The sequence below is a fragment of the Bidens hawaiensis genome, unplaced genomic scaffold (genome assembly GCF_021521415.1).
Source record: "Bidens hawaiensis isolate Kalapana, Puna unplaced genomic scaffold, B.hawaiensis_p1.1 tig00018414_1, whole genome shotgun sequence".
Classification (NCBI taxonomy): Eukaryota; Viridiplantae; Streptophyta; class Magnoliopsida; order Asterales; family Asteraceae; genus Bidens; species Bidens hawaiensis.
In genome coordinates this window covers 20501-43290 of record NW_027492778.1, presented here as the reverse complement: position 1 = coordinate 43290, position 22790 = coordinate 20501, and the positions used below count along the sequence as shown (strand labels likewise).

At 34.5% G+C, this 22790-nt stretch overlaps 1 protein-coding gene and 1 pseudogene across 1 annotated transcript; both read left to right on the top strand.

Moving 5' to 3' along the window:
- The first annotated feature begins 1995 nt into the window (after positions 1-1995).
- On the top strand, positions 1996-3373 carry LOC143555924 (putative F-box protein At1g19160; annotated as a pseudogene).
- Positions 3374-10517: 7144 nt separating this feature from the next.
- Positions 10518-22052, top strand: LOC143555921 (L-ascorbate oxidase homolog). Its single transcript, XM_077045386.1, has 8 exons — positions 10518-10752; positions 11331-11440; positions 14364-14634; positions 19573-19675; positions 20064-20409; positions 20638-21003; positions 21109-21187; positions 21653-22052. The coding sequence occupies exons 1-8, from the start codon at positions 10618-10620 to the stop codon at positions 21863-21865; spliced, it is 1623 nt and encodes a 540-aa protein (XP_076901501.1). The 5' UTR covers positions 10518-10617; the 3' UTR covers positions 21866-22052.
- Positions 22053-22790: the final 738 nt, after the last annotated feature.

Here is a 22790-nt window from a genome sequence, read left to right as displayed (position 1 = left end):
GTCGGTCGGTAAAACCTGAGCGTTATCATTCCGGGACATTGAGTCTATGTAAATTTGGTCGGTCTCCGTCACGTTTGTTACGGTACCCGAACTAAAACATAACAAAACAAAAAAAAATTGGCATTCGGTCGGTTTTCATTACGATACCAAAACTAAGAAAAGAAGAAAACAAAATTGGCATTTGATCGTTGTACTGGAACAAAAAAGAAAAGGCAAAAAAAATGCCGCCGACCACTAAGGTGTGGCCAAATGGCCCAGTGGTACTTACGGCACCAAAGTGAATTACTCGTTTTCCGTCACATTCGTTACGGTAGCGAAACTAAAACAAAATTGGCATTTGGTCGATGTACTGGAACAAAATAGAAAAGACAAAAAAAATGTCGTCGACCACTAAGGTACCGCCAAGTGGCCCAATCGAGTATCCGTCACATTCATTACGGTACGAAACTAAAACAAAATTGGCATTTGGTCGATGTACTGGAACAAAAAAGAAAAGACAAAAAAAAATGTTGTCGACCACTAAGGTGCTGCCAAGTGGTCCAATCGGGTACTTGCGGCACCAAAGTTATGTTTTATTATATATAATAATTCAATATTTAATATAACTTTTGATTTGTCTTTAAAAAATCGTTTATTAGCTTTTTTAGGTTAGTTATTTATTTTCTTTAAATATATTTATTATGTCTAACATTTGAAAATAATATTAAATTTAAAATAATAAAATATGATATCTAAAGTGGTAAATCAATATGTAAATGACATTTTAGAATAATTTTCCTTTTAATCTAGTTAGATCATACTTTTTATTCGTCGGTTTAATTCAACCTATCTAACTAGTAACTAGCGATGTAGTCACACTCTGATATTATAGTTGGATGGGTTGGTGGATAGAAATGTTTTTATATAAAAAGGTTATTGAATAGTTAGTAATGTTGATTTAAAAGTTGTAAAACGTTATTTTAAGATAACATAATTGTAGTCACCATAAGTTACTTATTAACAATTTATTAGTATGTTTTATTTGTTATCTTAACTATGAAGACATCAAATAAGAGAAGCAGAAAGAAAAGTAATCTTTATGACACGTGACGTAGCTGGTTATTTATTTAAAGAAAGTGAAACGCTCTTGCGTGGCAACTAACATGTACCATTGTGAATAGATTAAAGTATGTGGACGAGATGGTTAATATCAAGGCCGGCCATAAGCCAAGACAAAATGGTCGTTAGACCTAGGCCTGACTGCCCGGTTAAATTTTCATGTTTAAATTCAATTAAGAGCTCCTTTAAGCCTATTTTTATAAACAAAAACTTTTTACACAACTCAAATCATAATCAAGTAGGTCAATTAAAAATTTTAATTGTTTAAACCCAACCAAAGAACTCTTTTCTTTAAAGCCCAAATAATTTTTCACCTTCATCCCAATAAAATTTAATGATTATCCTTAGGGGTGTGCGTGGTGTTTTTCGGTGCGGTTTTCGGCTAAAATCAAACAAAAAACCAAGACTTCGGTTTTTGGAGTTTTTGAAACTGTTTGGTTTTGGTTTTTTTCGTTTTGGGTCGGTTCCGTTTTCGTTTTTTCAGTTTTTGTCATTTGAGTTTGAAAATTTCAGACCGAAAAAAAGGACAAAAAACAATGAATTTAGGTATAAATTATTTTATTATTGTAAAATAATAGACTATTATACACTTGACAAAAAATATTCGAATTACATCTTTATTAAATTATTATAAATTACTTAATATAAATATAAGAAAACAAAAATTAAGAAATTCGGTTTGTTTTGTTCTTTTTCGGTTTTTATTACTACAAAAACACAAAACTAAACAGTAAATTTTTGTTTCGGTTCAATTTTTTAGCTTGAATTTTTCAGTTTTTTTAATTTTGGATCAGTTTCTTGGGGAGTAAATATTCCCAAATGCCAATACTTCCTTCAAATCCACTCCTCATTTGTCCAAAAAGTGAATTAGAAAAAAATTGTTCACTCTCTCTACAAATGGAAACTCTGGAAGAACAACAACAATCGACAAAGTCCAATGATGAATCATCATCACAACCACCGATTTCACAACTCGTAGGAAACATCATCAACACCCTCAAATCCTTCGAAATCAAAAACCCAAAACACAAACAACAACAATTACCACCAAACACTCTTATTTCACTCCCAGAAGACCTCATCACAGAGATACTTTCCAGACTCCCAGTCAAAACATTAATCAAACTCAGACCCGTTTCCAAACCATATTCACCATCTTTCACCAGACTCCAATTCACACAAGCCATTGCTAACAACCGTACAGCATTATTAATATCCGCGTACGACACATCCACTCGCAAGCGTTACTTACTGTCGGCCACTAACAACGGTGGGCCCGTGATTGTTGTTGCCACCCCACCCGCCTGTACCATGTGCAAGGGTTGGTCTTTTTCTCGTCCGGCAACGGGTTTGTCGAGCGGAATTTCGCTTATGTTATTAACCCGGCCACCCGAAAAATATTCAGACTACTCGGTCCGGGTTCGCATCCGGATAAAATGCGGTATGGGGTTTGTCATATTTGTTATTTTTTCGGGTACGATGAGACTCGAAATGAACACAAGGTTTTGACTATCAGAATGCTTGATGTTGTATCGATGAAGCCGTTTGTTTCGAATAGAATTGAGATAATGATATTCTCCATGGAGGAATATTGGTATTGATTTGTTTTGAAATTGCATATGATGTTATTAAGGAGTGGAATATTGGGACCAAACACGGTGTTTGTGTTAATAGTGTGATACATGTGATTCTTCAAAGCCGGAATGAAATAATGGCGTTTGATTTGTGAACGGAGAAGTTTTCAGTTATTAAGTTTCCGGATGATGCGATTCGAGATGCAACTAGTTATTATTATAAAAAGGGATTGAATACAATATTATCTAATCAACCTTTTCTTATGAAAATTAATGGGTATTTAGGGTTAATGTGTCACAATCCTGCGAGGGGCGTTGACGAGATGGATATATGGATACTGAAAGACTATGAAAATCGTGTTTGGGTTAGGGAAAATGTTGGGTTTTTGAAATCTTGGTTTGTGTTAGATGGTCCTCTCCCGTTAAATTCGTTCTTAAGGAAGGGTGGTGTGGTAAACGAAAGTGGGTCGTCAACGCGTTTGATCAATACTGATATTTATGATGTGGAGAGTAGAAGTGTTAAGTCGGTGAATTTTATTCTTGGCTATGAGTTTCTTCACCCTTGGACGGTTCGGTTTGATCATGTTAGGAGGTACACCGAAAGCATCTTGTCTTTACCGAGGAATTAAGCCATTATGTGATGATTGTATGGTGTTTTATAGTTTATGATGTTGCCTAATGTTCTAGTATTGAAAATGGTGTATTTAACTATTTATGCACCATGAAATATGACTGTGATATGTTTAGAAGTGATTAATTAATAAGTTTCCAATAGGAAATAATAGTCCTTTTCTGATACTATGTGTTAATATTCGGTTACGTTAAAGTTAATTAGATTCTGTCTAATATATCGTGTCAAATATGATTACAAAAGGGTATAATTTTTTAACTAGCGATTAACTTATTTGATTTTTTTGTAACCCGAACTCCACCCGGGTATGAATAAAGGGGTCAAAACTGCCACTTCTTTATAAGTAACGTGCAACAATGAATCAGGAGTCAAAGTCAACTAAGAATCCGGTCCAACGTGCTTTGAACAAGACATTGGCTGAATCACCAAAGGTACCGCTAATATGGACGATTCAGCTGTAGGGTCTCTAGCCATACAACAGCTATTTAGAAGTTGGTTGACTTTGTTGCATGCGCCTTCACAAAGTCAGTTAAGTAATTAACAGATGAAATGTTAGAGGAAGGATCGGGCCGTTTGTTGTGGATCCAGAAATAAAGACACCCGCAATGATATTGTAAGTCGGAAGATACTTATTATCGCTTTCTGTACCATTTGACCCATTACTGATAGAACATAACTTGAAATGACCATTTATTGGTAGATGTGGCAAAATGAGCCGGTTGGGTTGACTCGAAACACTTTGTGTTCAGCGTAACCATTGATGGGCCAAAATTACAACATCTAGTTTTAGGGGTTGGGCTGAATCAACGCATGCTACTATTGTGATTAACAAATCATGTGATTTATTCAACATTACTGTCACATTTCACGACTTCTCTTCGTCATATTAATATTATGATTCGATCCACAACATACCCATCTATCTACCAGTCAAACATGAAATACCCATGGCACGACTTCTATTCAATTTATTAATTTATGATTCGAAAGGAGGCAGAAAAAAATGGATTTTGTATCTTGGAATACATTGTAATATTGTATATTTGTATTGGAGTTCTAATCTCAGTGTTTTGACTAACTTGTTAAGGGATGGTTTTAAGCAGAGCTAGCTTGGGCTATGTTGAACCACGAAGATGAGATCGGATCGATAAAAAACTCATAGCGAGCATAGCCTTTTCGAGCTCATCTGAGCCTGAGCTTATCGTTTGGTTATCTAGCCAGAGTCCGAGCCTTATATATGAAGCTCGTTTAGGTTCGTCAAGCCTTAGCGAGCTTTGTAGATTTTGAAGTTTTGCCTCTTGGACTTTTATTTAAAATTTCACATTGTACAGCCGAGCTCAAACCAAGCTTTGGCTAGTTTAAGGTACTACATGAACTTGAGCCAAGATTAGGCATGTTTAATGTTTCTCAAAATATATAAAAATAATAATAAAGTATATATAATTTAATTAATAAATAATAAACGAGCCAAGCCCTTTGAAAAACAACTCACAAGCCGAGCTCGTCCTTTAATGAGTCGAAACGAGCTCGGGCTCAACTCGTTTACACCTCAGTCTCACAAACCCTTTATTTCCGGACTATAAATAGTTAAAACATGCTTCAATAAATATGTAATGTTTGGTCCATTTAACACCTCGACATTCTAGTTAACATTTTTGTCTTTATTTATCCATTTGCACAAAGTTACAAACAAATTCATTAATCACAAACGGTCAAAACTCAGAATTGTGGGTAAAAGATTGTCGGCTGGGCTGTAAGGCCCATTGTTTGGTTGTGGGCTAATGTGCTAAGCTTTTTATAAGTTTTGATTTGGGCCAGTGAGCAATATGATTATAAACTTGAAGTATGAAAGTTCCATCTACAAGATCAAATCATTTTTATAACATCAATTAGTTATGATCAGTTAAATTTATAAAACGTAGTCACAATCATTCCGGAACAACGTCACAATCATTTCGGGTTCACCAATCAGCTTGAAATTTCGAATTGGTGAACCCGAGCAGATGTTGTGGAGGGTGAAAAATGGTTTTCGGGTAACAAAAACGGTGTCCCCTTCTTTTTGGTTAGTATTAGATAAATTTAAGTGACATAATGTGGTTCGCTCGTGTTTTGCCTAAGTGTGCATAAAACCGAATTAAGCTCCCTGCAACCAATATAACTGAAGCTAACCAAAAACCAATGGTCGGTTTTGACTTTTAAAAAAATTACCGAGATTAGCTGCTCAATTATGGTTATTCTTATTTCCATAACCTGCAAAACTGAATCGACCCCCAATTAAGTAAACCACGGTTAACCAACCTAACTTACTACCCTTAATTGATCCATAACCAATGATTTAGTAGAAGTTTTACGTCAAATGATAAATCTTAAATTATTCAAGTCGAAATGTCTATTAAGAACTTAAGAAGTGGTTATTAATATTCTAAGCCCAAACTTTCATATCCAGTTACATTGCTTTGACCTATTTTGGTTAGGCCCAAACATTATACGACTAATTCTTGTACATGCTTAACAAGCCCATAAACGAGTGAACCAAATCAACATGTACACTCGATTAACCATAACCGATGGTTATTGTTCTCTGGTTAACCGTTAACCAATAGTTCGATTTTCTGTTATAGTTTTAGACCAAAACCAACGTATACACACCTTTGGTTTTACTTTTCTATAATTTGCAAACTTTCTAAGAGGTTCCCTGTTTTGTTACTTTCAAGACTCAAGCCCGAGTATTTTGTATTTTGTATATTGTCTATATATCCTCAGTGTCTGAACCAAATTTTAAGTACGACTTCGTGGGCATTATATATATTAGATCAAAAAGCTTTAGATCCATAAAAAGAAACAGGTGTCCAAATAATTGAAATTTGCATTAGACACAAGACATGTGCTTTTCTTTTTTTTTCCCTCACATCACATGAAAAGAATTATTATGTGCATCTTGTTTTTTTTTATATAAAATATAATTTTACAAAAAGGGCGGTTCAAAAGCATATTGATAACAATAATACTTTTATTTGACATATAGATTAAACCAATAAAATATATCTAGTAAAATAATACTTGGTAGAGAACATGAATAATTTCTTTTAAAAATATACTTTCTTCTAAGTTTTCTATTTTCATATATAACTATAAGAGAACATGAGTCTTGTTACTTGTTCAGTTTATTTATGCTTTCGAACGTTATTATTATTTGTGAACTTATCTATTTGCTCATGATTTAAGTTTCGTTTTTGTTCATTTAGCGAATTAAGCAATGACTACGAACAAAATAACATGAAGAGGAAAATTTGTTTGTTTATGCGTGTCTTTATTTGTTTGTTTAGTTCAGGCCTTTATTCATATGTATATTAACCTTATCCTGCTTAAATTATGTAAACGATTCATGTTCATTTAGATTGTTTACAACTCCAGAATCTAGATGGTGACTTAAACGAAATAGTATATCGGATATGTATCATAAATCATAATCAATTTATTTATTATACATATTTTCTTTTATTACAACTTAAATACATGAGATTATAGTCAAACATCTTAGGTCGGAGGCATGTTCGTAGGGAAACACAAAATCCAAATGTGTGTGAACATTTGTTCATTTGTTGCATGTATAACGACAGTAGTTAATGTAAGGAATATGTTCAAAAGGACAACAAACCTGTGTATTTTACTTAAGTTATACGATTATATATAAATAATGTTCAAAAGGACAACAAACCTGTGTATTTTACTTAATTTATACGATTATTTTTTAATAGTCATTACATTTACAATAAAATATTAATCTAAAATAATTTGTAAATAACATAAGTAAAAAGTATGTGCATTCACATCATCAATGTTTAAAGTATAGTTTAATATATGTTGAACCTGTCTAAAAAAAAACCCATCGAGAATAATATAAGCATCGAATATTGTTTTAACTATCATTAACATTGTCAGCTCAAAAGTAGGTCAGGCCTCAGCCACGGCTAAGGATTGCGTATGAGAGGGGCTTGAATTTATTAAATTTGTTATGTGTATAAAAGAAATTTTATGGGTATGTTACTAGCTAAATCAGGACACCATCAACAAATACTTAACAATTAGGGCATTTTACTAGAAAATCTAGTAGTTTACAACTTTACAACTTCATAATAGGTCTAATATGGAATAAGCCCGTAGCCCCACACAAATCAGAGTTCTAAACATCGGGGACTAGAACTAAACAGTTGGCTACTTGGCGTTTGAAGTCTCAAACATTAACCGGTAACCACCAACGAAGACACAATTTCATCGATTTAAAAAAAAAAAGATTTCACACAAAGGCCTTTTTAGTGTTCATCCTGGACACCAAAAATCTCGAAAACGACTCTCATGACTAACAAGATATCTATGTAACATGACAATTCACTATATTTTATTTTTTACTGTAAAGTTTACACACTTATTATTTTTCAAACTTGATAAATGTTTGCAGTAAATATATTAAAAATAATAATGAAAAAAAATATAGAGGGAATATAAGTAGCACATGGGTGTACCTGCCACATTACCCCATACACAACCGGAGTCAATAACACAAACCCACCATGTGGGTTTTATAGTTGCCCTCATCCACCGACACATCTCACTTCAATACATTGTAACTATTTTCTTTTTCTTTTTTATTTCTTTTACTTTCTATTATATTAACTTATCAAGATTTTCCAAGTAACACATTTTCAGGTGGCTAGTGAGCTAGTGGTGAAATAATAAGGAAAAGACTTGGTGTTTCATATGACTCATGTTCGATTCCTGCCCACAGCGTTTAGCATGTAACAATTTTGTGTAATTGTGTCAATCTCATCCATCTTTATCCAATGCATGTTCTATATGCTCTAGAGCCAGCCAATCATTTGTTAAGCAATAATAAGTTATATCTTGAGTTTCTGAGGTGACATGTTATTTTAGTGTATATATATTCATGTCCCGTGACATCTCAAGTTCAAATTACTTACTATTTTCTAGTATGAATTGTAAGAAAAAGGATTTTTTGACTTGCAGGATTTTATATTATGATATACCAACAATTAGTAGGTTAAGGGAAAATAACAACTATGATTGCATAGTCATAAAATATATAAAATTATATTATAACTAAAATGTGCTAATTGTTGTGAAATGTATAATTTTATCCCATTGTTCGCTTTTCTTCAATTCTTAAATGTTTCCACGCATCTATTTTTCATATTTATTTTATTTCCTAAAAAATGAGCTATATTTGAACAATTGTACAACACAAACATTTATGCTAAAATGTTTCTGGAAGAAAATGTTGTATTCCTGAGTTTCATTAAAGGAAAGAAAGAACAATAAGTGTGTTCCCGAGTTTCATTAAAGCAAAGGAAAGGAAAATGAAGGGTTTTATAGTGTAATTTATTTTCTTTCCATTTTAGAAGGAATTGAATGGATGGAAAGGAAAGGAAAGGAAAATGAATGAAAGGAAAGGAAAATGAATGGAAATGTTTTCATTTTCTTTCATTTCCTTCGTTAAGTGAGCTCGGAGACATAGCGTAAATCTGTTTAGTCCACTTAGACATAAAACTCGACAATAATATATCTTAAAAAAGGATATTATTCTCTAACTTTTTTTTTCTAATTATTTATAACTCTTGTATTCACGCGTTACCATTATTAACAAAATCATAAAGAAATATAATAATACTAGATTTTATCCCTCGTATTATAGGGGTTGTTTTACATTATTCGTTTTTAATATTTATATATATATATATTTGAATTTTAATTTTATTTATTGTAAGAAAATTAATAATATACTTAGGGTTTGATGATGAAAAGGTTTCATAAATAAATGATATGTTATAACTTGTTTAAAAGTTATCTGGGTTTGGTGATACCCATTACCCGTTTATTTTCTTTATTATAAAATTGTTTCTTAATTATAAATAATATATATTTTTTAAATAAAATAGGATATTAATTTTTAGTATATCTCTATTTTATAGGATTTTCATATTAAATAATTGATAAGATTAATTTTTAATTTAATGAGATGTTATAACTCGTTTAAGAGCTATATGGTTTTAGTAAGACCCATACCCATGAATTTGGGTTAAATCAATGAGAGGCCTCCATTTAAAAATTAAGCAATCTGGTGGTTTCCATAAAAAGGGGGGGCGACAACATCGCAACACGTAGGATTTTAGGGTTTTCGTTTATATATATATTAGAGATTTATTATTATTTTTATTATTATTATTATTATTATTATTATTATTATTATTTCATAAATTTTTTTTTATTAAAGTATGAAACTACACCAAACACCTAAATGAACCTTCTAGGAACAAGGAAACTCACTATTATAGAAAAACCTTTTTAAGTTAGGTTTTGAATTCGAGACAATAAAGATCTTAAAAGTAAGGCTGTAAACGAGCATAATCGAGCGAAGCCTTGTCCGTGTTTGTTTATTAAGCATTTGACTTGCTCAAAACACTAAACGAACGAGATTTCTTGTTCATGTTTGTTCATTAACCATTTGAACTTGTTCACGAACGCTACCGAAATATATTTCTTGTTCGTGTTCACTTATTTAGAAAATGTATTTGTTTGTTTCCATTGATTAAGTTCCTTTAGAAAATGTATTTGTTCGTTTACGTTTGTTAAGTTTGTAAACAGACACATACAAACACAAATGAAAACAAACGAGGTCTATTTTAATTGTCAAAACAATAATAATAACTAAAAATAAAAAATATAAAGAGTTTGATAAATAATAAACAAATACAAAAAGATATTCAATGAACAAATTAAACAAACAAATATAAATGAATTCAAATGAATGAACGTTCATGAACACATTACCGAATGATTCACAAATACAAATGAGCAAACGGGACATCTGTTCTCGTTCGTTCATTTAACTTATCAAACGAAATTTCTTATTCATGTTCGTTCATTTATTTCCTGCCAAACTATCATTAAACATTCGATTTATTTACAGCGGTATTTGAAATGTTAACTATCATCCGATACAATCATAACAGAACGCCAATTGCTTCATTTCGAATAATTAACCATTAAAGAAATAAAATAAAATTGGAACAAAAACAAATCCACCGAAAAAAGAAAACACAAGATAACAGCCACATGCAATGCATGTCAAAACCCATTATTTTAATAAATATTTTCCCTCCAAAACCATCAGTCGGCAAACTCACACACCTCACTCTGTACCGCACTTTAAAAGTTTACACCTCCACCCACATTCTCCCCACACTTTCCTATTTCTTCTACTTTCCACCAACCGGAACAATAATAATATTAATAATAATGCCCCCAAGCGTGGCGGTTTGCATTGCTATTGTGGCGCTTCTTGCTGCCATTGCCGGAGCTGAAGACCCGTACAGATTCTTCACATGGAATGTCACCTATGGTGATATTTATCCGCTTGGAGTCCGTCAACAGGTCGGGTTCTTCGGGTTTTCATAGTTCTTACATTGATCATGAATAGATCTCGAGGTGAAAACGTGAGATGCTCGAGATCTGTTCATGATCAACTCAATACAAATACAAAGCTCGAGCTGCTTTTTTGAGCTCGAGCTTAATGTATTTTTAAATTTTGTTACTTAGTTTCATATTGCACTGGCGAGCTTTGGCTCATTTAAGGTACTGCTCGAGCCGAGCTTAGAATTAATTAAGGGTTTTTCTCAAAATATTTAAAAATAGTTAAATAAAAATGTATAAAATTCAATTAGTTAATTAATTAATAATCAACGAGCCTAGTCTGAGCTTGGAAAAATGACTCACTCTAGCTTTAGAGAAAGAGCTAAGAAGCCTTGGCTCATTTAAGATACTGCACGAGCTCGAGTCTAATTGAGGCAAATTTAAGGTTATTTTCAAAATATATAATGACAATTAAAAAGTATATAAATTAATTATTCATCATAAACGACCCGAGCTGAGCTTAAAAAACCACTCACATGCTCGAGCTCTGGTAAGTTAAAACGCGCCCTACTTTTTTCTAACATTGCGTGTGATTGCAGGGGATTTTGATCAACGGACAGTTTCCTGGACCGGATATTCATTCGGTTACCAATGATAATCTCATTATCAACGTCTACAACAGCTTACCCGAGCCGTTTCTAATCTCATGGTAATAACTAATCATTTACTTATAATTTAATTGCTTTAATTTTTAAAATATGAATAGTTACAATTTGTCTAGAGATTGAAGTTGCATCTGGTTCAGTTTGGATTTGAGTGGTTACTAAGTATGAACGCTTGTTTTGAGAGTGATGTGTTTGGATTCATGTTTAAAATGTGCTAATTAGATTTTGAATTTGAATTTGGTTTTGATTTTAAGCCATAAGTAAAAAAAAAAAGAAAAAGAAAAAAAAAGAGTACTTGTAGGCTTGTAGCAGGCCTAAGTTCAACACTTGCACGTGAAATTAACAAATTTGTATAAAAAAACAAGGATGTAAATTTCCTTAGGCTGAGGGGTGTGAGGGGCTCTAACGGGGGCGCGAGTGGGGGCTCCAGCCAATAATATTGTGACGTGTGGCAGAGAGAGAAACTGGATAAGATGGGTGTTGGAGCCCCCGCTGGAGCCCCTGGCCCTGGTGTGGAGGGGCGCGAGCAGGGGCTCCAGCGGATTTTTTTTTAATTTTTTTATAAATATATTCAAAAAACGTATTATTAAAAAAACTCATAAATTATTAAAAAAAACACACATTTTTTTTAAAATTCAAATTACAAAAAAAACATACTAAAAATTAAACAAACAATAATACTTAATAATAACACTAATCTAATACAAGATCATCGGGTCGCCTCTCCCACAAATGTTCAACCAACTCATGTCGAAGCTCCCCGTGTATCTCACGGCTCTTGATATTTGCTATGTTGTGAAGTTTTTGTTGATCACTGATTGTGGACGGTTGTGGCGGAATGTCACCTTGGTAGTTTTGGCAGATAGCTTTGCCCTCGTCTTCTAACGTCATGTTGTGTAGGATCAGACACGTGTAGACGACGTCCGTTATCCTCTCCCGAGTCCAATAACGTATCGGGTTCGCCAGAACATAATATTGTTTTTTTATAGCTCCAAAAGCTCTTTCAATATCTTTTCTAGCAGACTCTTGCTTCTTCGTAAAATACTTCCGTTTGTCGGCGATTGGATCTGTAAAAGCTTGAACTAACAAAGCCCATTCGTTGTAAATACCATCGACCAGATAGTACCCGTACTTGAAGAGTTCTCCATTTGCAACAAAAGATTGAGGTGGTTCAACCCCGTCGATAAGGTCGTTGATCAAATTTGACTGATCGATAACATTAAGATCGTTATTTGACCCAGCAACACCAAAAAAAGCATGCCAAAACCAAAGATCCTGTGACACCGCCGACTCAAGTATAAGGGTCGGCCCTTCATGATCACCACGGTGGAACTGACCTCGCCAGGCCGTTGGACACATAGCCCATCCAACATGCGTACAATCGATGCTACCTAGCATCCCAGGAAAACCATGTTTTTCTGCGTGCACCTCATATATGCGTTGGATGTCATACATTGTAGGTTTACGCAGATATCTCCGAGCGTAAGTCGATATGACTCCTACGTACAATATACATTACAAAATGTAATAAATATTTAATAAAAAGTAAAATTAATGTTTTTTACCTTGGCAGAAAAAATGAAGGGATTCACGTGCAACCCTTTTCGACATCTGTAAATACTCATCCAAAGCGTCCGACGAGATGCCGTACGCTAATTGACGGATAGCAGCCGTGCATTTTTGAATAGGGGTAAAACCGGGGAGACCCCTAGCATCCTCCCTTTGTTGAAAAAAGGGATACCGTGCCTCTAAATCACTTGCTATACGCATGAACAATTGCCTGCTCATTCGGAAACGAGTTCGAAAATCCGACTCCGCATATACCGGTTGAGGGCTAAAATAATGCCTAATCAAAGTATCGTTAGCACCCGATCGATCACGATCACGAGGTGGTGCTCTAACCCTCGGGAGTCGAGGTTGATGGGCTTGATTTTGCAAGAGATTGACCACGGTTGCGGTCAAAACTCCCCCTACATGAAGAAGCAAATCATCCTCTTCGGAGGAGTCGGAATCAGACGAGTACGACGACATTATTTTTTAAAAAAAAATTGGAAAGATGGGTTGATTTTGGGTTTTTTTTTGAAGTTGTGGTAATTGATTTATGTGAAATTGGTTATATATAGGAAGAAAAAAGTTTTTTTTTATTAAATTAAAGAGCCCAACGGCTCTTTTCTTCATCCCAACGGCTCCTTCACGCATTCCCAAGCCACCTTTACGCCATTTTCCTCCCGCTACCGGCCTTGCGCCCGCCTTGGTTCCCGTGCTCGCGCCCCTCTCGCGCCTCGGTGGTGTGGTGCTCGCGCCCCGGGGCGCGAGCGGATGGGCTCTCGCGCCCCCGCTGAAGCCCCACACCCCTCAGCCTTAGAGTTATATGTTTCCTCATTTTTTGTATATAAAAACAACTAATTATTGCCAACTAATTATTTTTATTGCCTATTTAATATGTACTCTATAAAAGTAAATATTTACAATATATGTGACTATCTCTTGAAAGAGATCAAAAAAAAAGAAACAAGTTATAGTGACAAGTCGTTTTACTTTGAAACATAATATCCCTTTTTAATATCACATCATTAATGTGTTTTGAACGCATCTCCTATGTATTAAAGAGAGCATAACGATTAAATGTGTTTTGAGTGAAAGTGATATTACAATCGTTTTCCATAAAAACCTTGTTTGTGCAATAAAAACATATTAATAAGTTTTATTTTTACGGATAAAACATACAGTATTTGTTGGTATTAGAGATCAGATTTTATATGTGTATATATTGCTTGTTTTAACTTTAAAGTTAATACACCAAAGCATAATAACTTTATTTTTCATGTTGTTTTAGGTATATAGTTGTAACATGTTATAATAATATTTTGCTTTTACCTTTTGTTTAGTGAATGCAACTATGTAAGAAACCTTCTATATCAGATATGTAACAAATCTTAGTTTGTAAACATAAACATTATAATGTAGGAATGGAATACAGCAAAGAAGGAATTCATTTGAAGACGGAGTTTATGGCACAACATGCCCAATTCCACCGGGTAAAAACTTCACATACATTCTCCAAGTGAAAGATCAGATAGGAAGCTTTTACTATTTTCCTTCGTTAGCGTTCCATAAAGCCGCCGGTGGTTTTGGAGGTATTAGAATCCTAAGCCGTCCCAGAATCCCCGTTCCCTTTGATGAACCCGCTGGAGATTATACTATTCTTATCGGAGATTGGTACAAAGCTAACCACACGGTAAGTAATGTTTATTGTTTTAAGTTAAAATATTTATTAATATGAACTTAACACATGCAAAAGTTAATATGGCAAGCATATAGATGTACTAATTTAGGTATCTAATAATAGTAAGATTAAACTATAGCTTTATTTATTTTATGTCATAAATAGTTTAATACGGCACCGAACGAATCGAGGTGGTCACGGTTACAAAGTTATTGCATTATTGAGTTGTGATCGAGTCAACTTTGGTAGACTTACATATTCATTTATGTGGCGTGATTTTTAGTTATTCATTTATTGGTCAATTTACTCAAAAACCTAACAAGAAACTATTTTGTATTAGTTTTACTTTATTATCTTTGTTTTAAAAATGGTAATTATTGATCTAATACTAAGTATAATATTTAGTTGACTTTGAAAAATAACCAATTATATATCACCTATAATGAACTTGATTAATATAGTTCATTTATTTTTTTGAAACAAAGTGTCTAAAATAAGCGTAAAATAGTATATAATCTGTAACTTAGTTGGTTTCGGATCTAGGACTATAATAAAGACGTAGTTTTTTTTAATAAAGTAATATAAAAAGACTAACAATTGTGAAATGATAAAAGTAGATAGATTAATAAAACAAACGAAAATAAATAAATTATAAAAAAGTGTAAAGGTATATGTTTCTAAAAAAGGGTTGCTTAATTAATTAATAAAATTTAAAGAAATCTAACTTATTCAAATAAACAAAAATAAATTAACTAAACAAAAAAGCATAACAGAAATATATACATTAATAAAATAAATAACTTGGTTAATTAACTAATAAAACATTAGTCAAATCTACAAAATAAAAGTGATAAACAGAATAATAGAAAAAAAATTGAAGGAAATTTGTAGTTTATAGCCGTAGAGGTCAAAACCGTTAACAAAATTAAATGACGGGGGCTCATTAGTCCTGAAATTCCAATTTAAGCTAAGTGAACTATGAGAGGTGAATCACATAGGCGAAAATAACATTTTACTTTTTAAATGGATAGTTACATATATATTAGTAAAACCAAATTAAAAAAAATAAAAATTTGACAGTGATTACTGATTATGTTGAGGTAAAACATTGTCGCTTTTTGGGTTGAATAGAGTGGCCTACTACAGCTGGGTCACCGTCACTTTATTGCGATCTTGTTTGGGCCTAAACGACAAACACTGGGCCCCACTGCTATAATTTAATGATATAAAAAACACTGGCCTATGGGCCCGCCTAAATTTCTTTTAAGGCTGAGGGGTGTGGGGGGCGCAAGAGGGGGCGTGAGTGGGGGCGCCAGCCAATAATATTGTGACGTGTGGCAGAGAGAGAAACTTGATAAGATGGGTGTTGGTAGTGGTGATAGCGCCCCGGGCCATGGTGTGGAGGGGCGCGAGAGGGGGCGCGAGCGGTTTATTTTTTTATTTTTTTATAAATGTATTAAAAAAACGTATTATTAAAAAAACAAGAAATTATTTAAAAAAACACACATTTTTTTGAAAATTCATATAATAAAAAAAACATACTAAAAATTAAACAAACAATAATATTTAATAATAAAACTAATCTAATACAAGATCCTCTGGTCGCGTCGCCCACAAATGTTCAACCAACTCATGTCGAAGATCCCCGTGTATCTCACGGCTCTTGATATTTGCTATGTTATGAAGTTTTTGTTGATCACTGATTGTGGACGGTTGTGGCGGAATGTCACCTTGGTAGTTTTGGCATATAGCTTTGCCCTCGTCTTCTAACGTCATGTTGTGTAGGATAAGACACGTGTAGACGACGTCCATTATCCTCTCCCGAGTCCAATAACGTATCGGGTTCGCCAGAACATAATATTGTTTTTTTATAGCTCCAAATGCTCTTTCAATATCTTTTCTAGCAGACTCTTGCTTCTTCGTAAAATACTTCCGTTTGTCGGCGACTGGATCTGTAAAAGCTTGAACTAACACAGCCCATTCGTTGTAAATACCATCGACCAGATAGTACCCGTACTTGAAGAGTTCTTCATTTGCAACAAAAGATTGAGGTGGTTCAACCCCGTCGATAAGGTCGTTGATCAAATGTGACTGATCGATAACATTAAGGTCGTTATTTGACCCAGCAACACCAAAAAAAGCATGCCAAAACCAAAGATCCTGTGACACCGCCGCCTCAAGTATGAGGGTCGGCCCTTCATGATCACCACGGTGGAACTGACCTCGCCAGGCCGTTGGACACATAGCCCATCCAACATGTGTACAATCGATGCTACCTAGCATCCCAGGAAAACCATGTTTTTCCTCGTGCACCTCATATATGCGTTGGATGTCATACGTTGTAGGTTTACGCAGATATCTCCGAGCGTAAGTCGATATGACTCCTACGTACAATATATATTAAAAAATTTAATAAATATTTAATAAAAAGTAAAATTAATGTTTTTTACCTTGGCAGAAAAAATGAAGGGATTCACGTGCAACCCTTTTCGACATCTGTAAATACTCGTCCAAAGCGTCCGACGAGATGCCGTACGCTAGTTGACGGATAGCAGCCGTGCATTTTTGAAGAGGGGTAAAACCGGGAAGACCCCTAGCATCCTCCCTTTGTTGGAAAAAGGGATACCGTGCCTCTAAATCACTCGCTATACGCGTGAACAATTGCCTGCTCATTCGAAAACGAGTTCGAAAATCCGACTCCGCGTATACCGGTTGAGGGCTAAAATAATGCCTCATCAAAGTATCGTTAGCACCCGATCGATCACGATCACGAGGTGGTGCTCTAACCCTCGGGAGTCGGGGTTGATGGGCTTGATTTTGCAAGAGATTTACCACGGCTGCGGTCAAAACTCCCCCTACATGAAGAAGCAAATCATTCTCTTCGGAGGAGTCGGAATCAGACGATTACGATGACATTATTTTTAAAAAAAAAAATGGGACGATGGGTTGTTTGGAGATTGAAGTTGTGTTTGATATGGTAAAAATGGGTTGATTTAGGGGTATTATATAGGATTTTGTAAAGGTTTTTTTAAAAAAGTTTGAAAGAAATGGGTAATATATAGGAAGTGTTGTATAAAGAAATGGGTAAGTTTGGTGTTTTTTGAAGTTGTGTTAAAGTGTTGTATAAAATGGGTAATATATAGTAGTAGAAAAATTTTTTTTTTTTTAAAAATTAAGAGCCAACGGCTCATTTTATCTTTCAAACGGCTATTTTCACCACTCCCCATGCCCCTCACGCTCAACCTGTCCCGCGAACCCCCTGGCGCCTGCCTCTTTTTCCGCGCTCGCGCCCCTCTCGCGCCCCTCTCGCGCCTCGGTGGTGTGGTGCTCGCGCCCCGGGGCGCGAGTGGTTGTCCTCTTGCGCCCTTTCTCAAGCTCCACACCCCTCAGCCTAATGGTTGGTTCACAGTGATATCTGAAAATTATTATTACACTAAATGCACTCCTAGCAATAGTGAAGTAGTTGATGCTAGGGCCAATTTATTTGTTTAGTTATTTATTTATAATAGAATATTCATATATATTTTTTGCATTTGACAACTTTTTCTTTTTCAAGAAGGTGGGGCCTGACATCCCAACAGGCAAATGATAAAAAAGGTCTCTAGACGAACCGAATGTTTGTGAAATGTTCATTTAGGTTCTAAACAAACGAACATGAATGAGTTTGAACATGCCCATTTTCTTAATAAACGAACATGAACATATGTGTTCGTGTTTGTTTGGTTCGTTTTAGAAATAAAAAGTCCAACAAACGACTCAAATGAAGATTCATTATAAATGCTACACTAAATGCACCCCTAGAAAACAGCAAAGCAGTCGATAGGCTGGTTTCTAGTTTTTCTTTTAATTGTCTTTTCTCGCGCAACATCTTCCTCAAATGGTCGAGTGCAACATTCCCCACCCGCACATGATAATAAATTTTAAGACGTCTCACTCGAATGAGGATTTGTTATATATGGCTCTTACAAAAAACCTAAAATCATTCATATGATGTTTTGGCATTTGATAAGTTGTGATGTTTAATTGTCAAAGGGAAACAAAATGAATAAAAAATAGCTTTCACATTTGCATATTCACATGGGTTGTTTAGTGTCAATAATGGTATAAAGTAGGGCCTACTTACTTGGATGGCCGAATTAGTGGAACCTTATTTGATCCATGTGCAGTTTTAGCTTACTGCTTACTCCAAGCCCAGGCCCACACACTCACTTTTGTCTTGCTTTTATGTTTTGTTTTTGTTTTTTTTTTCTGTCGTTTTCTACATTTAATGTCGGTAGGCCAGTTTATGATTACACCATCTCAATTTTGCATAACATAGTTCTAAAATGTACTAGATACAAGTATCGATGGTCACGAACCGGGATTTCTACATCAGTGTCACTTTTCAAAAATGTTCGGAGATTTAATATTAATAGAGCGTCGGATACATATAACATAAAACCTTATTGGCAAATTTTAAGTATTACACTTTTAACACTTGCATTTCTAAAGTACCATACTCATAAAATTTGCCTTTTAATGTAAGCAACTTTAGGATTAAGTTCATTACAGAACACTAAATTACTGTGAACAAAAACAAGAAACAAAAATTCTTTATTATTATTATTGTTATTATTATTATTCTATCAACGGTTCATATTTTTATTTGTACTTGTCAATACAAATGTGTATGTTACCTACATAAGAAAAACCATCAAACTTATTCTTTCTTATATGTTTTAAGGTTCTAACTTCAAATCGTATAGATGCACATGCATGGATAGTTAATATAACCTACATATATATAAACAAAATGCATTCATATTCTTTTTAATTTATCAATAAACAGATAAACATTGCATTTCAACTATTTTTATTTTAAAAAAAAACTTAGATTAAAAAAATAAATGTTTGATTTAAATATCCAGTGAGAATTCATTAAATTTATAGGTTTGATTTAAATTGTTGCAGACCTTGAAAAGAGTTCTAGATGGAGGCCATAGAATACCTTTCCCTGATGGCATTCTCATCAATGGGCGTGGACCAGGCGGTGCCTATTTCAATGTTGAACAAGGTAAATGTTTTAATCGTGTCGGGTTTACAGGTTTTGCATTGAACCTATTATGTATTTTTATTCATGTAAAAACATCAACCTTAACCCGCTCGGGTTGGTTGTAAAAGATGGCTTAAACGGGTTAGCCGTTAGACTTGAGTAATTATTTATTCTAACATCAACCTTAACATCATTTTTTTTTGTAATTTTTAAAAACTAAATTTTACACTAGTTAGAAAATGTCAAATATTCATATTCCTTAAAACTCTTAGTTTAAGTTCTATGCTCATAAAATGCATTTAACTATTTAAGTCTTTGCTTAAACATCTTTTTAATAAAGTTACATGTTTTTTGTTTTTTAATGAGAATATATTTTCGATGTAATGTTTTTATTTTGTCCGGTAAACAGGAAAAACGTACAGGCTAAGAATATCGAACGTGGGATTACAAAACTCGCTCAACTTCCGCATTCAAAACCACAAGATGAAATTAGTAGAAGTGGAGGGAACACATACGGTCCAACAAACATATTCTTCGTTAGACATTCACTGTGGACAATCTTATTCTGTACTGTTCACAGCCGACCAACCCGGTCAAGACTATTATATTGTTGTGTCGTCTAGGTTCACAACTCCTATCCTCACAACAACTGGTGTCCTTCACTATGCCAACTCAGCCGGACAAGTATCCGGCCCAATCCCTGGTGGGCCTACCATTCAAGTCGATTGGTCTCTTAACCAGGCCCGATCCATCAGGTCCGTTTTTCATATCCTTACGACCATATAATGTAATCTTTAAGCTTGTGAACTTTCATAAATAGCCAATGGGCCCTAGCCAAAAGCTGGTCTTAGGCCCAATAATACCAGGCCCTGACCAAAAGTTGAAATAATCCTAATATTTGACCCAAAGGCCCGGTGTTAGGCTTGGTCCTAGAGGTCCAGTACATAAAATTGTTTCTTCATGTAACATATGTAGTATTACAGGACCAATCTTACAGCAAGCGGGCCTAGACCGAACCCGCAAGGTTCATACCATTATGGCATGATCAACACAAGCCGAACCATCATCCTCCAAAGTTCTTCGGGTCAAGTTGATGGCAAGCAACGATACGGGATCAACAGCGTCTCTTTCAAGCCCGCTGACACTCCCCTTAAGCTTGCTGATTACTTCAACATTGGAGGCGTTTTTCGTGTTGGAAGCATATCTGATAGACCAACGGGTGGCGGTCTTTATCAAGACACGTCGGTTTTGGGCGCAGATTTCAGAGCTTATGTCGAAATTGTGTTTGAGAATCCGTCCGACATTGTTCTCAGTTATCACATTAATGGTTACCAGTTCTTCGTTGTCGGGTCAGTACATGTTTTATGTTACATTTTGAAAGTGATTTATTTGATTATTATTCTTATGTTACATGTTTTATTTAAGTTTTTTTGGTTTTATTTATTAAAATGCAGAATGGATGGCGGACAATGGACTCAAGCGAGCAGGAACAGTTACAACCTTCGGGACGGTGTTGCACGCAGCACAATTCAGGTTTGTCCTTCGTTTCATTTTTAGTTTTGTTTAGTGGTGATAGTTTCAACCCGTTTACTTACAAATGGGTCAAGCTTAAGTAAAGGAGCCAAGCCCTGGCCTGCCAAGGCCCGAGCTCGGCTCAAGTGAAGTTTTATATACTTATAATTATTTTTTATACATATTTTGATTATAATTTTTATATATAACATTATTATATATTATTTAGTTATTTTTGTCAGCACTATTATATAATTATACTTGTTATAAAATTATATATATTTAATAAAAGTTGTATATATAATAGGCTCGTCTATGCTTGCAAGTCACCTCAATAAGTGAAGCTTCGGCTCATTTGTTAAACAATATTTTATTTAGGCTTGAGCACGCCTTATGCTTTTAACAAGCTTTTCTTAAGGCTCGAGTAGCTCACGAGAAGCTTGGCTCTGATACGTTTAAAAACTAACTTTTAAATATGCGTTATAGGTATACCCAAAATCATGGTCAGCGATTTACGTCGCACTCGATAACGTGGGAATGTGGAATGTGAGGACGGAATTTTGGGCCCGCCAATACCTCGGCGAGCAATTTTACCTACGCGTTTACACAAACTCGGGGTCCATCAGAGACGAGTTCCCGATCCCAAAGAATGCACGGCTATGTGGGAGGGCAGCAGGCCGCCACACACGGCCTCTCTGATGCGACCGGCCACCGCACACGGCCACCGTTTGAAGGTGGAGTTTAGACATGTTGTCTAGCTTAAGTATAATTAAATTTTAATTCATTTTGGTTTGTGTAATTTATATTCCTGTGGTGCTATATAAGCACTACTTGAAAAATTAGTACCCTATATAGAACTGTTTATGACCTCACCTCAAGGTCACAATTCTTTTTATTTTCTATATATTTATATGAGTCTTTATTTTTTTCTACTATAATTGTAATAATAAACGAAACCAAGTTGTTACGTTATATATAATACTCGTGTATGTTACTTCACTTTTTTACTTTGATGTGTATCGGAGTTAAAGAAAGAACGACCTAATGAACGAAAACCAAATTGTTGTGGTATGTATGGCTCGTGTATGGCAGTTCACTTTTTTACTTTGACATTTATTGGAGTCGGAGTTAAAGAAAGAACGACCTGATAAACTCTTAACCAAATTATTGTTTATTGTAATAAACGAACACCAAATCATTGTGTAATATATAAGACTCGTGTATGTTCCTTCATGTTTTACTTCGATGTGTATGGAGTTAAAGAAAGAACGACCTAGCAACCTCTTAACCGAATTGGCATAGAGATAGAACTCTTTGCGTGATGCTAATACATTTATACTTGAAGAGCGCAATTTTTAAAGGATGTTTTAGTTTGTGTGAATCGAACACCTGAATTTTTTTACCAGTCAACATTGCCTGTTTTTTCAATTAAAATAAAGCTCTTTTAGGTCTGGCAAACAAGTTGGGTTTGAGTGGGTTCTATTCAAAAAAGGGTTAATTTGGTTCGGGTCAAGACGGGTTCAAGTTGAAATTGGCCATATTATAACGGGTTTTATGTCAAAACATGTTAGTTAAAAAACGTTTTCTTTATTAAATTAATATACATGTCAGCTATACTTATTGT